General features: G+C 35.9%; 2 protein-coding genes and 1 pseudogene across 2 annotated transcripts; 2 read left to right on the top strand and 1 right to left on the bottom strand.

The window, feature by feature from the left end:
- Positions 1-697: 697 nt before the first annotated feature.
- On the top strand, positions 698-3,901 carry LOC146902675 (acetate--CoA ligase CCL3-like). Its single transcript, XM_085732537.1, has 3 exons — positions 698-982; positions 1,636-2,223; positions 2,796-3,901. Exons 1-3 carry the CDS (start codon positions 764-766, stop codon positions 3,690-3,692), a joined length of 1,704 nt encoding a protein of 567 aa, XP_085588663.1. The 5' UTR covers positions 698-763; the 3' UTR covers positions 3,693-3,901.
- Positions 3,902-7,189: 3,288 nt separating this feature from the next.
- On the bottom strand, positions 7,190-8,473 carry LOC146902674 ((S)-8-oxocitronellyl enol synthase CYC2 pseudogene; annotated as a pseudogene).
- Positions 8,474-9,993: 1,520 nt separating this feature from the next.
- Positions 9,994-12,989, top strand: LOC146902673 (F-box/kelch-repeat protein At3g06240-like). The gene is made up of 2 exons (XM_085732536.1): positions 9,994-11,221; positions 12,579-12,989. The coding sequence occupies exon 1, from the start codon at positions 10,105-10,107 to the stop codon at positions 11,203-11,205; it is 1,101 nt and encodes a 366-aa protein (XP_085588662.1). The 5' UTR covers positions 9,994-10,104; the 3' UTR covers positions 11,206-11,221; positions 12,579-12,989.
- The last annotated feature ends 2,472 nt before the right edge of the window (positions 12,990-15,461 follow it).

Below are 15,461 nucleotides of genomic sequence, written 5' to 3'. Positions count from 1 at the left end.
GGAAGATAATAGACGTCAATTTGTGCCGTTAAACTTTTTTGGATGACAAAATCCACTAGTCAAAACGAATCATTCAATTGCTTATTTGTATTCTATAAATATGATTAATGTATTAGTGTAAATATATACTTTTGAAGAGAATAATATACAAAGCTCTCATCTTCTTGATCTCTAATCCTTTTGATCAATTCCATAACATAATTAGATATTAGATAATAATATACAAAGCTCTCATCTTCTTATGTCTAATCCTGTCCTTTTGATCAATTCCATAAAAAAGTATTTAAATCAGTTTTTTTCATCTCTGTTGGTGGAATAAATACCATTTTCTTATCTGTCGGATGAAATACTTTTTGTACCTTTCTCATTTATTTGATATAGGTTCATTTTTCCCTTTAAAAAGATCTCCATGCTCTATTTTTTACTTAAATATTGTACACTAAAAATAATAAATTTCTACAAAAATGAAAATTGCACATTTAAAAAAAAATATTTGTAAAATTTCATATAAAATAATATAATTTAATATAAAATACACACAAATTTTAATACAAACTTTTTGATGTAAATTTGCAAATTTATTTTTTAAACAGGGATGACACAATAATCGGTGTGAGATGTAGATGAGACAGACAATGGTGACGACAATAAGCTGAAAAGGGTGAGGGTATAAACACAGAACAGAACAAGTTGCACTAGAGAGAGAGAGAGAGAATTCGTGGTACATTTCTGTCTTACACACACACGGAAGAACGCAGTGGCGATGATGGGTACGAAACAAGATATAGACGACCTTCCAAAGAACGCGGCAAACTACACATCCTTAACACCTTTATGGTTCTTAGAAAGAGCAGCTCAGGTTCATCCAACCAGAAAATCCATCATCCATGGATCCCTTCACTACACCTGGCATCAAACTTATCAACGCTGCCGTCGTTTCGCTTCCGCTCTTTCCAACCACTCCATCGGTCTCGGAAACACTGTAAGAACTTCGTATTTGAGTTTTTTTTCTTCCTTCATTCGGTTGGGTTAGTAGGATTGCTCCGAAAAATGTTTTCTCTAATCAGATGGATTATTGTTCCCAGCATCTCTCTTAATCAGATTTGACTTTTGTTTAATCGCTAATCTTAATTTGTCTTTTTTTAATAATAACGTTTTTTCATGATAACTTTATTTAATTGCAATCAACCAAGGATGCTGACGGATGAAAATGAATGAACTTTTCTTTTTACCGTAGTAGATGATGAATTTTTTTAAGACACAGACAGTTTTTTATTTGAATTATTATTTTCGTCATCTAAAATTATACTATAAACTATATTCTGAAGTTTTTTAATTTTATAAACATTTTTATGTATGATACAAAATGACAAAAAATCTATGAAGCACGGATACAGACACGACACAGACACCAACACTAACACGCCGACACCGTTAATAATTTAAGAAAATCATATAATTCAATGTAATTATATCGTGTCCGACACCGGGACATGGCTTATTCGAAGAGTGTCTGTGCTTCATAGCAAAAAATAGTTTTCAATCATTCTCTACTCTAATTATGTGTTTAGCTTAATCATGTTCACTCTAATTCAGTTTTCAAGTACTAATTTATAATGTAATTTTCTTATGCAGGTAGCTGTTATTGCACCCAATATTCCAGCTCTCTATGAAGCTCATTTCGGGATTCCAATGGCAGGGGCAGTGATAAATCCTGTGAATATTAGACTAAATGCATCCACAATAGCATTTCTTCTTGGTCATTGCACTGCATCAGTTGTAGTTGTGGATCAAGAGTTCTTTCCATTGGCAGAAGAAGCATTGAAAATATGGTCTGAGAAAACCAAAACATTCAAGTCTCCAATTTTAATTGTCATTGGTGATGAGAATTGCGACCCTAAGTCACTTCGATATGCATTGAGCAAAGGGGCAGTTGAATACGAAGACTTTCTTCGAAGTGGTGACCCTAAATACGATTGGAAGCCACCAGAGGATGAGTGGCAGAGCATTGCTTTGGGTTACACATCTGGAACCACTGCTAGTCCAAAAGGTGTGGTTTTGCATCACCGTGGAGCATATCTCATGTCTCTTAGTGGTGCACTTATTTGGGGAATGAATGAAGGAGCTGTATATCTTTGGACTCTACCCATGTTTCACTGCAATGGTTGGTGCTATACTTGGACACTTGCAGCTCTCTTTGGCACAAACATATGCCTCCGCCAGGTAAAACTAATGTCTGATGGGTTTGGTTTCTTTTCCTACGCGTTTATTTGAACGCTTTAAACAAATAGTTGTTGACTTGTTATGCTTATCCAGGGCGTAGCAAAATTTGATCAAACTACTATTGATTCGTGATACATGATTTAATACAAAGTGTTGTTAAATAGTTGTTGTAGCGTAGTAGAATTTGAAATGTGATATTGATTCGAACAAACCACTATTTTCTGGGATGTGATTGACAACATTGATACCTAATGCATTGATTAATATAATATTCTGCAAGTCTTGTTGATGATTTGTAATACATTAGCTTCAAGTTTGATGCTATTGTTAATGCTAATGCAATTTGTTGAATGTCTCTCATGAAACAATGATTGGGGTCTGTTTTAAAACAAATTGTTGCACGATTCAAACATACACTTATGATACATTTGACCAGGATTAATCCTGTCATCTTTAGGTAGTTTGTTGTTGGTCAACTAGTAATAACATGCTCTCTTGTTAACTAATATTGTTGTCTACTTTGTTGAGAGTTGTTTTCTTTAATAACTAGTTTGCTTGATGTTTTTATGCAGGTATCAGCAAAAGCAGTATATGAAGCCATTGTTAAGTACAAAGTGACTCATTTTTGTGCAGCACCAGTGGTGCTTAACTCAATAATTAATGCTCCGGCGGAGGAAACCATACTTCCTCTACCTCATGTTGTACATGTGAATACTGCTGGTGCTGCTCCTCCTCCTTCTGTTCTTTCCGGCATGTCTGAACGAGGATTTCGTGTCACACACACTTACGGTCTTTCGGAAACCTATGGCCCGTCCGTCTATTGTGCATGGAAACCAGAGTGGGACTCACTTCCACCAGAATCTCGTGCCCGGCTCCATGCAAGACAAGGGGTTAAGTACATTGCCTTGGAAGGCTTGGATGTTGTGAACACAAAAACTATGCAACCTGTACCTGCTGACGGTAAAACTGTTGGCGAAATCGTGATGCGTGGTAATGCTGTCATGAAAGGCTACTTACAGAACCCTAAAGCTAATGAAGAGAGCTTTGCAAATGGATGGTATCATTCCGGTGATCTTGCGGTAAAGCATCCAGATGGATATATAGAAATTAAAGACAGATCAAAGGACATCATCATCTCAGGTGCTGAAAATATCAGCAGTGTAGAGGTAGAGAATGCTCTGTACTCGCATCCTGCGATACTTGAGACATCGGTGGTCGCTAGACCAGACGAGAAATGGGGCGAGTCTCCGTGTGCGTTCGTGACGTTAAAGCCAGGAGTGGATAGTAGTAACGAGCAGCGTCTAGTCGAGGATATACTGAAGTTCTGCAGGGCCAAGATGCCTGCTTATTGGGTACCGAAATCGGTTGTCTTTGGACCGTTACCTAAGACAGCTACTGGGAAGGTACAGAAACATCTGCTGAGGGCTAAGGCAAAGGAGATGGGGCCTCTCAAGACGAGCAAGTTGTAATCATATTAGAGTGATAATGTCGATAAAAGCTACTTGATCTTGCTGGTATGTGATATGTTATTAGAATTGTAATAATCAGTAAAAATTGTTGTTCTATAATAATAAAAGCTTTTAGCTGTTCTTTAATGTTTTTATCCCATTATGCAATGTGGATACTACCTTTCAGTTAGTAATATATTTCAGAAAATGCTCCTTGATTGATACAAAAAGCTTTTTAATGAGTTGTAAAAAACTAAAAATTGTTATGATTATTTGAATATAGAATAGAACAGTATTTTTTCTGTCCTATTGCCAAATTCAGAGGGGTGTGATTTTTTAGAGAAGACAGTAAGGTAAATAAATGGACTATTACTTTTCCCGCCCTATGCCTTTCCTCGCGCGCCCTATTTTTTTTTCCAATTTTACCCCTGGTCCGGATTTCGTTTTCCGGATTACATTGTTAGAATTTTGCAGATGTTTCCGGATCTTACAATCCGGAATAATGTTTTACCAAAACTTTTGCAATTTTAAGCTTTACAATTCGTAAAATAAAATGCGAATAAAATAAAAAACAGAAATAAAAAGACACAAGAATAAAAACAACTCATTTTATTAATATATGAACAATACATTACAATAATTTCAAGCTTTTTAAGCTTATTACATCCTAAAACTATTTCTAATCTTATTACATAAGCTATACCAGTGGCTGGGTGGAGAGGAAAGAGGGTGGGAGGAAAGAAGATGGCGGGGAAGAAGAAACCAATGCTGCCTGATAGGACATACCGGTAGCTTTGGTGTTGGATGGGAGACAGAGAGGGCGCAGGGGCCTCTAGGGAACAAGAGACCATGATGGTCAATATGACACTCAGACAAACCAACCTCACACCCAGACTGACCCTTTCCCTATTGACCGATCATATGACCCGTGATGGATTTCCAAAGAGGCCTCTTTCTATGAAACGCCAACGATGGAAACACATCGTTGTAGAGGAGAAAGAAGAAGGTGTGAAATTTTTTAAGGAAATGAAGCCTATTTATAGGGGAGGGGGATGAAAAGAAGGTGGGAAATGCATTAAAACCGGTCAAAAAACGTGTTTTTCAACTTGACCACCGCCCAAAACGTTTGAAAAACGTTTTCTTTGTGGTGCAGACCATCAGCCAAAAGCTTCTGGTACAGTCCAGAAAATATAATCCGGAATACACATATATTTCAGACTTTATATTCCGGAAAGATACGATCATCACGTGAACCAAAGGGAAACTTGAGACTTTGTGTATGGTGATGCTTGGTTCGGATTTTAAAATCCGGATTGCTTCAGCATTGGATTCTTTTGTGTGTCCCACATTGCACCGACAATTTTCGTGCTCCACAACGCCCATGTACATCTATAAATAGGGGTCCCTGTTTTCATTACAAGTAAACTACAACGCCCAGATACCTCTGCAACATGGAATTCCCTGGCTTTGATCCGAACACCAAGCTAGCGGCAGTCTACTACAACGGTGGAACACACCCCATCTGTTTAGGATTCGCGACGATGTCACCCTCTCCGGGCTGAAGGATGAGTTGGATCAAATCAACCGTCAACTCAACCGCAGAGACACGAGGAGGGTGGTCGGTGTCGAATATTGATGTCCATTGTCCTACTCAGCCGGATCTCTTCGCTTCAGCAGGATGAAACTCACAAACGACGACGACGTGAGAACCATGTTCTCTGTCTTTGTTAAGCACAACACTAGAGGACCGATCGAGTTGAACGCTTCGTTGGTTAGATCTGCTGAACAAATTCTGAAAAGTTTGCACCGGTCCAGGAACTACGAAGAGATCAGGGCTCTGCTGGAGGGACCAGAGGAGGAAGAAGTTAGTTTAGATGATCCGTGATAATGTGCTATGTTTTAATTAATCGCGTGTTTATGTTGTTTTAATTGCGTGTTAGTTATGTGTTGTTGAATTAAGCTGTTGCATTATGTTTTGAATAATATATATATATTATTTAAACTTTCAATATGTTTTAATTTACGTCAAAGATGTTCATTTAATAGATAAAATAACCAAAGATATGCTTTTTGGATTATGAAATCCGGATTCACCTAGGGCGTAAGTGTGTTCCTGAAAACGAAATCCGGAATACCTCAGCATAGGATTCTTTTGTGTGATCCACATTGCACCAAGAGTTTATGTGATCCACAACATCCAAGGACCTCTATAAATACACCATCTCCGGTTTTGATCTTCAATACCAGCAAAACACACAAACACACCAAAGATAACCATGCAAATTTTTGTCATCAAGCTGAGGATCTTTCTCACGCTGTTTTAAATATATAGATCTCTATATAACGGCATGATGAAGATCCTCAACATGCTGTCAAAAATATATAGATAGTCCTTGATGCCTCCTTGATATATAGATAACTCAAAAATATCAAGAGGTTTCTATGAGTTAGATCTTGCTGCCTGCCAGATGAATATGTCATTTGGCAAGGCAACATGATCTAACTCAAAGAAATCCTCTTGAAAACACCTTGCCTTTCTTCATTGTGTTGCAGATCTAACTCCAAAGAAGAGGTTCTTATGAACTCGATCATGTCGGCCTGCCGATCGTAACATGTCAGTTGGCAGGCCGGCAGGATCGAGTTCAAAAGCTCCTCTTCGAACACCTTCCCAAAAGATTCATCATTTATGTTATTATGGTTTTTTTAACTTTTTATTTGTCATATGTTGCTTCTTTTTATGTTATGTACCGTTGTTCTATTTTTTCCCAAGCCATTCGCAAAGAAATGCTCGAAATAAAAGGGTCTGGTGCAGTTCGGACTATAAGATTCGGAATATCTACATGCAATCCGGATTTTATATTCCAGAACACCTCAGTAAAATTTTGGCCGGCGCCGTTTCACCAAAGGTTTGGCCGGTTAGTGGAGTTTTAACGCGTTTTTTGGACGGTTTTGAATGAAAAACACATTTTCTTTGACTTCCAAATGACCTAGGACTTGTTTTAGGCTATAAAAAGGCTTGGATCTTCAACATTTTCCTTCATTCTTCTTCACCTCCTTTCTTACATTTTCTTCAATTTTTTTAAGTTTTTTAGGTAGCTTTTAGGAGTGTTTGTGGTGTCATGGTCATTGTTGACCGCTCATACGACCCCTGCAATTGCATTACAGCTTATGCGAGGGTCGTATAACGGTCAACAGAGACCCTTGACATCAAAGAAAGACACAAAATATTCATAGCGTATTTGTACGGATTATATTTTCCGAAAACACTAACAATCTGGTCCAGAGTACGTAATCCGGACCAGAGGTATTTTTGGAATTTTTACCCGAAATACGTAATCCGGACCAGAGGTATTTTTGGAATTTTTGCAGGGTGCGCGAGAAGACAGCTGGGTGGGAAAAGTAATAGTCAAATAAATGTAGTTCTCCTTTTTATTTCACTGAGTACAGGCCTCAAGAAACAAATGAACTAACAAAAACTAAAATAATGGGCTAAAACTCCATCAATATCCAAATCAACATTCAAAAGAAAGGAATGGGCATTATTAACTCTTGTTAGGTGAAAAACACTTCTAACAATACATAAAGCAGATAGAAACAAACGATATTATTACAAGAGAGAGATAAAAACAATAATGTAGTTCAATGTTCGTAGATGGGTATGAGATTCATCTCCCTCAGCTTCATCACCCAGAATTTCACACTATTAAACGTCTCAGCATACTCAAAAAACTCATAATTTTTACTCTTATTCATACTAGATACAAGTTGAAACTCAAATCGAAAAACTGGCAGCAAAGGCTTCAAAACAAGCAATTTTCTCCAATTTGGTCTTATGAAGTCCATACTCCTCCACAATCTGATCCCAAATCTCACCCTTATCACGCATAAACTGCACAAATCAAACTCTTCCTTTTCATCCAACTCCACAAACTTAACAGCAAAAGTCTTACAAAGCACCTTCCACATACTCTTCCATTTGAAAACGTCACCATTTGTGCAATGTTCTTGGCCTTCTTTGTAACTGCAGCCCACACATGCTGCTTTGCGAGCACACGAGCATCCGTCATATCGCAGAAATGCTCCCAAGTGTACCTATTTCCTGGATAATGAAACGGTAATCCTACCTGGCGACATATGGCAGCGTATGTCGCTAGTACCATCAACGTGTTGTGCACACTTCTTGGCGAAGCGCCTATTATTATAGATGAACGATGTATTGAGTATGTAATCGAAGGTGCATAGGATTTAACGAGATCCTCAAGTGCATAATAGAAATTTGGATAAGAGAGTCGAGCCATATTCTCTTCGAAAGGTGGTTCGTGGCAGATAAGTTTGGTCGACTGAACCCGGTCATGCACTGGACCCAAGTAATGTCTGGTTCCTGTTTGTACTGTTATATGGGTGAGAGGCGAAGACGGATAAGAATTGAGGACGGTGAGAACGTTAAGAAGCATGGATTTGTTAACGGTGATTTTAACTTCTTCGTCTGCTACAGGCTGGAATGTGACCCAGAATAGGTGGGTGACTTCGTTAGCTATAGGTAATAGCTTGGCGCGTGTGTCAGCTGAGTTAACTGCGTCGAAGGTTATGAAGCTGTCGAGGATGGAAGAAGGGAACCATTCGTCGGGGGAATGGCGAGCTGCGCCGTAAACTTTCCATGGACCTCTGAGACAATCAGGCTGCTTTAAGGCTTTGGCTAAGCTTAGCCCAGCCATTCCCGTTACTCCAACTACTAGTGCTACGGGACTTTGATGCGCCATATCATATATCAGTCACTGTAAATTAATGAAACCTTTGATGGCAGTTTGTGTAACACCCACATCGTGGCTTTCGATATCCCGCTAGGTGGATACGAAAGGTTCCCGACCTAAGGGGAACGGTTTAAGCCGCAAGGGACCCCCACGACAATAGTAGGAACCGAAACACATCGGAATGAGAGGGATCCAGAGGCCGTGTAGGTATGGGACTACATGGTTGAAGGAAGGCTTATAAGAATTGTTAGGTACTACCCATATCAACAAGATGCATCTTCTTTTCGGGAGCTCAATCCATAGGAACTCCACAGTTAAGCGTGCTTGGCTTGGAGTAGTACTAGGATGGGTGACCTACCGGGAAGTTTCCCGGTAAGCATGTGAGTGAGGACAAAGCATGCTGAAAAGACTCGTGTTGGTTTGTGGGGTTAGTCGGCAATCCTGTAAGCAGTCTGGGATGTTACAGTTTGACTGGTGACTAGTGATGTTACACTGCAATTAATTATATCTAGAAAACGAAGCATGTGAATGGATATACATGGGTAAAAGCTTTGATGTTTCTTAATATAGAAAAGCTTTGGAGTTTCTTTCACTGTTGACTTTGTCGTAACATGGCCACATGTTTCTTACCAACCGAGCATAGCCATATGAGAACAATTTATACTCTAAAGTGTGCATCAATGTGTAGAAAGAATTTTTAATATTGAAACCAAGCAAAGCAGTGTTGGAAGCGAAGTGTTGTTTTATCCAACAAAAACAATTTGCTCTAGAGAGAAGGAACGAAACGCTACAACTACTTACTAATTTACTACGATGATCATTTTTGCTTTCTTCCTTTGTTTATATTTCGAATGCATGTTTCTTGTTTCAAAAATTATGACGAGTGACTTTGAACCTATATCAACTAAGAATTCAACAAGGATCTAAATTTTGTCATGATCATCAAGCTTATTTGTTGGAGTGATAAAATTCGATGTCAACAATTTCTTGATGACATAAATATTATGAGACGTACAAAAAAGCTTTTGAAAGTTAATGTCTTAGAGAGAAAAAATTGAGAAAATATTTAGAATAGGTAAAGACTTATTTTAAATACATATGGACATATCACATTTGTTGTTAACGCCAATGGTTGTAAAGTGACAATAGGTTAACAATGATTGTTCGAGAACTTGAGAAAAAGAGGAATAGAAATAAAGGTATTATGTAATCTTCACAAAAATATTCTACTCTTTTTCCTTTACTAAAATTTCTTTCTAATGAGTTTTTTAGTAAGGTTTTAAATTTTAATGCGACATGTTAGATTATCCAACAACTTTTTTTTGGTAGCCAGCCCTTGAACAAACTTTTCTGAACAATAAAAAAGATGTTAACTTTTGTATAGATTTCCTAGAGAGAAATAACCTTGCTTGGGTCGCTTGTTAAAAAAAAAAAACTTTGCTGGGGTCGTTAAAAAAAAAAACTTAGCATTATTCCTAAACTATATATATATATATATATATATATATATATATATATATATATATATATATATATATATATATATATATATATATATATATATATATATATATATATAGATTATCCAACAAATACAAACCAGTAGTATTATGTTGTGAACCTCTCTCATCTCATCTGATTCATCCGTAACCAAATTAGGGTTACTCTCAACGAAGCAGAGGATGGAGAAGAAAACACAACCACGAGTGTATCTGCCTCACGAATTGATCACTAAAATTTTGGTTAGGTTGCCGGTGAAGGCTCTCATACAATTCAAGTGCGTTTCTAAGTCTTGGTTTTCTCTTATCTCTGATCCCCACTTTGCAAATTCACATTTTCAACTTACCGCCGATTCTACACAAACTCCTCCTAGAATTCTAGCCATAATGGAAGATTCACCTCATGAAGTTTATTCTATAGATTTTGAATCGTCCCACTATTATTCTTCTTTAGTGAACCTTACTTGTTTGATTCCCCAATCTCATAATTTTCCTTCTGTTGAAATTAAAGGTTCATGTAGAGGATTTATATTTTTCCACTGTTTTTCAAGTCTCTACCTATGGAATCCATCCACCGGACTTCACAGACAAATACCTTTGTCTCCTTTTGATTCCAAATTAAAGAAATATCATCCCAATCATCTATATGGTTTTGGTTATGACCACTCAACAGATGATTATTTGGTGGTTTCAATATCCTATCATCCTTATAATTATTATGCTTCATCACATTTGGAGTTTTTTTCATTGAGAAATAATATCTGGAAACAAATTGAAATTGAGGGTACTCACTTATCTTACATGAATTCCACTTGCGATCCTCGTAGCAAGCGAGGGGTTCTCATTAATGGGGCTATTCATTGGTTGGCTTTTCGTTATGATTTATCGGTCTATGTTATTGTTGCCTTTGATTTGATGGAAAGGAAACTTTTTGAGATCCCTCTTCCAGACTATGATTTTGACTATCAATCTCGATATTGTCATTTGTGGGTATTTGGAGATTTTCTCAGTCTATTGGGTGGTGATTTTCAGAATGGTACAACTGAAATATGGGTGATGAAAGAATCTTGTTGGACTAAGACACTTGTTCTTCCTCCTGGTTACTGTTACCCTATATACACTACAAAAAATGATGATATCATTGGAAAAAATGGTTTTGATTCATTGGTCAAGTACAATGACCAAGGACATCAGTTCGGGTTTCATGGCTGCTGGGACGGGCCATACCAAGCGGTCATGTATACAGAGTCTTTGCTTTCACTCCCTGACAATGATCAAGTTTAAGAACTTGAAGAATGAGGTTTTGAAATTTTCTCCTTCACCATTTTCTTGAAATACACACACCCTATCTTGTTACATCCCTTTCTTTTGTCACTTCCTCTGATTTGATACTCTGATGAATGTGAGTGAGCCACTATTCAGTCATCTTACATGTCCTGTGCACTTATCTTAGTTTAACCACCACACAAACAAAATCATGTATTACCTTCTTGCAGCTTACACTAGAGCACTAACAATTTTCTCACACCGCCACTAACTGATCAGTTTAATTTATATAAAATCTGATAAGGTTCGTGGTAGTAGTGTGGTAGACACTGCAGAGGTAGTTGTTTCTCATGAGCAGGGCTGAAATAGGCATCCTTCTGCATGGATGAAGGACTGTTTCATACAAATATCGACAGTTTTGTTTGTGTGATTCACTGTCATTTATGCATTTGTAAATGTATATATGTTGTTTACTCTTTATATTCAGTCAGTCTCGGTAGGATTTCTTTTCAGAATTATTAGCACCAGTTTGGTCAGAACCAAACATTCTAGAAGAGTTTGGACTTGAGTTCATATGTTTTATTTGTTAATTACTATGTTTACGGTTTTCAATTCTTGTGAGAAGTGAAAGTTGGTTTATAAATATAAAATTGATTTTGATTATTATTCGATATATTTGATTTTCTCAATTTAGGATTTGATGTTTCCATTTCCGTGTAGAGAAATTAGTTCTCGCGTAAACAAACTCACTTTTCTACTCCCTTTTGTCTATTTTGTAATCAGCCATAATTATTATATTTTTTACATTTAAATCACTTTTAACTTGCACGATTTTACAAAGTCAACTTCATTGTATTTTTTTTTTTTTATTTAACTATTCATTGTATTTGTATGTTTAATATGATGTACTGCTCAAGTAAATAGTACACACTATTTGTTTGATCTTTTATAATTCCTTCATATACATTTTGATCTACTTGTTGATTGATTCTTATTGTTTCATCGATGATAACGGTACAAAGGTGAGATTAACGAAATCAAGGGGATACCATGAATTTGTTGAAGCTACAAAGTGTAGTTTTTTTCTAAAACACAGAGTCCATCGTGATATTGTCGAACTCACTTAGAAATAGTTTTTACTAAAATCACCTGGTCCCTTATTGGCATAGCTTGGATTACTTATATTTTGGAAGTTATGTTTTTGCTATAAGAACTCCAAAACATGACTTACATAAAAGGACGGACATCTTTATGTAGTTAGGTTCACACAAGTTTTAGTTATAGTTATATGCATCAATTTTGTTGTTTAATTTTATCATCAATCTACTGTAAACATGCTGCGACTTTTTGCATATATTTAAGTTACTCTTTCTTTCACAAATTGTTTTTAGGAGGATTTGGAACAGAGTACCTTGTCTGCCTTCTAGGCTCTCCTGAGGAGGAGGAAGCATCTGGTGATTTTGAAGATGTGGACAAAGACGAAGGTGAGGAAGATGTATGTGGTTCCACTATATCATCCTTGGTCCATTCTTTGCTGCTATATGTCAACAGAGTTACCAGTCAACATATCACCATTTTTGTCCTTTAAACACATTCCAGAGAAGTCATACTCTAGAAGTTCATTACAATGTATTTTTCGACTTTTGTTGCTTATAGAAAATTAGACAGGAAGGAGTAGTGGAAAATTGTAACAGTGATTAAACCATTGACTGAAAAATTGTTAGAATAAATTGATGGAAATGATCAGGAAATAAGGAGCATAATCTCCCTTTTTGATAACAGTGATTAAACAATTACTTTCATATTACCCTACCATACCATAGTCTTTTCAGATTGTGTAAGGCATTGACACTTTGACAGCTCTAATTGGCAAGATACCAACGCGTTTCGATTTATAAATTCATTGGCCCTACTCTAAAACATAAGGACAAAATCAGAACAGTTTTTCAGACAAGATTTCAACATGTTTCGATTTCTTTTTTGTGAGACTAACATGTTTCGATTTCTAATTGGCTGTTCAATATTTACACTGCTCCATCCGTCTCAAGGTAATAATCATTTAAGGTTGGCTTTAATATGTGTTTTGTCATTGCAATTAGGGGTCATTTAAAAATTGGTCCCTATAATCATTAATCTTGGCAAATTACCATTTCAAAGTTTAATTATTTAAAATTTCGTCCCTCTTCCCAGTTAATCACTGCCCCTAATCTGATGAGGTGGCACTGCTAATTGATTCATACGCACACAAAAAGCCAGGATTAGCGATTACAAAGATCAATTTTTAAATGACCCACATTTGCAGGGACTAAACACATATTGCACACAAAAAGCCTTTAAGGTTTACACAATTGTTAAGAAAATGATTGATTATGTTAATTTGAATGTTAAAATTAATATTATTTACTAAAATACCTTATTAACTGTAGTTGATGGAGTAGTTAAGTCGAATGAAATTCAATGACATAACAAAACCACCGTCACCACAAAGTAAATGAACAGAACAATCGTTGAGAATCACAAAGAAAACCTACATTCGCGAAGCAAACTGCTACCACCTACGAGACGTGTCGGTTGAAAACAAACCATAACCATCCAAAATATCAGCTCAATGACCGTCAGAGTTCTAGAACGAAGGTGCTGCAGAAGGCCAGCGCCGCTCCGCAAACCACCACAAGCCGAATCTACATGATTGAGAAATGGTTGGATTTTGGGGGAAGGAGGAGATGACGTTGAGGTTTTGGTTAGATGTCTCTCTAACCAAAAGAGGAGGAGACGTTAGGGGCTTAACTGTAGTTTCAGTCCCCTTATTTTTACCATTTTTTGTGAAGTTGATTTTCTTATTTTAAAATTTAAGAGTTTTATTTATCCATCAAATATTTAGTTTAAAATATGGTGATATAACGTGTTTTAAATGAAATTATTTGAAATTTTTCTTTATAACTTCATCACATTTGCAAAATATTTGTAAAATAAGGGAGAGGAGATTTGTTTATACCTCCATCAAATAAGGGTATTTGCAAAATATTTCAAATGTGATATTTCTATTTCAAATGTGAAATATTTTGCAAATTTTTTGTTTATACCTTATGAATACCTTATGAAATACTTCATCACAGTGAAATCTTGTCCATTGGAAATTAATTAAGTGTGAGTATTTAATGTTTAAAAAGAAGAGAGAGATAACTATTAATGGTTGTGATTAAAACTGGAGAGACTTCACTGGAGAGGATCCTTGCAACACCCCTATTTTTTTCTCACATTATAGGGTGCGTCACATATAATAAAAATCGCAAAATGTAATTAAATATAATCCGATCGCGTCAAAATAATAATATTCATATTTTTTTTATTTACTCGTCTTAACTATTATGTTTTTTTTTTCTTTCTTTCTCACCATTTTCTTTCTCCGTATGTTTTCTTTTCAGGACAAAACCAACATACTAGCATGTTTTAGTATGTTTCTTTAATAACATTCTTTCTTTTTCTTTTTTTCTACTGAATGTATTCTTCTGTAGGTTTACACAACAAAATAAATTATAAATAACAAATATTTTCATCATAATATATATACATATCATTCGGTCTAGGCCTGCGGCTCATAATGCTAAAGTCATCATAGTGAATATTTTACAATGATCCATGAGTCTTCATGAGACTTAATATAAACAAAGCATAACTACCATCTAGCTAGAAATTATCACCTCATCGAGAAATTAACTCTCACAAGTAGAGTTATTTACTCACACATAATCACTTAAACACATAACTTATGCAAAATCTTTAAAACTTATTAGTAGTAATTCCCCGTACCTTCAGTTTCTTCAAACGTGGTTGGGATATCGTCTTCGTCGAAAGCAGCTTCGGTATCACCTAAAACACTCACCCAAAGTAAAACTACCCATTAGACTATATTCATTATTTAAGGTCAGACTTGTACTTGAATATAAATAACTAGTTAAAGTTCCAAATCTCTTGTTTTCTTTTATCTTTGTTTATCACGTTTTCTATGCCTATAGTACCAAAATGAATTATAGACCTTTTATGCCATTTATGCTATTAACAATTCTTATTATTAGTCTAGGTACTTAGTATATCTATATTCATACAGATTATTCTATTACGTTACTATATTTATTTTAAGTTTCTTTCATAAACTAATTAAAAAGAAAGTTTTACAGTACAAGAATAAAGAAGATCTAAGACAAGGACTTCTAATTATATTTCCAGGGAATCATAGCTTCATGGTCCTTTTTATTTATTTCTATAAAAATCAA

Source organism: Medicago sativa, chromosome 8 (genome assembly GCF_051527215.1).
Source record: "Medicago sativa cultivar Bolivia chromosome 8, Bolivia_mono, whole genome shotgun sequence".
NCBI classification, from domain to species: Eukaryota; Viridiplantae; Streptophyta; class Magnoliopsida; order Fabales; family Fabaceae; genus Medicago; species Medicago sativa.
The sequence above is the reverse complement of the archived record's forward strand: the minus strand, read 5'-3'. Positions and strand labels throughout refer to the sequence as shown.

Bases quoted from the DNA above. Each gene is read 5' to 3' on its own strand.
- LOC146902673 (XM_085732536.1), top strand. From the start codon at position 10,105: ATGGAGAAGAAAACACAACCACGAGTGTATCTGCCTCACGAATTGATC.
- LOC146902675 (XM_085732537.1), top strand. From the start codon at position 764: ATGATGGGTACGAAACAAGATATAGACGACCTTCCAAAGAACGCGGCA. The intron at 983-1,635 runs GTAAGAACTTCG...TTTCTTATGCAG, and splicing joins CCATCGGTCTCGGAAACACT to GTAGCTGTTATTGCACCCAA. The intron at 2,224-2,795 runs GTAAAACTAATG...GTTTTTATGCAG, and splicing joins CAAACATATGCCTCCGCCAG to GTATCAGCAAAAGCAGTATA.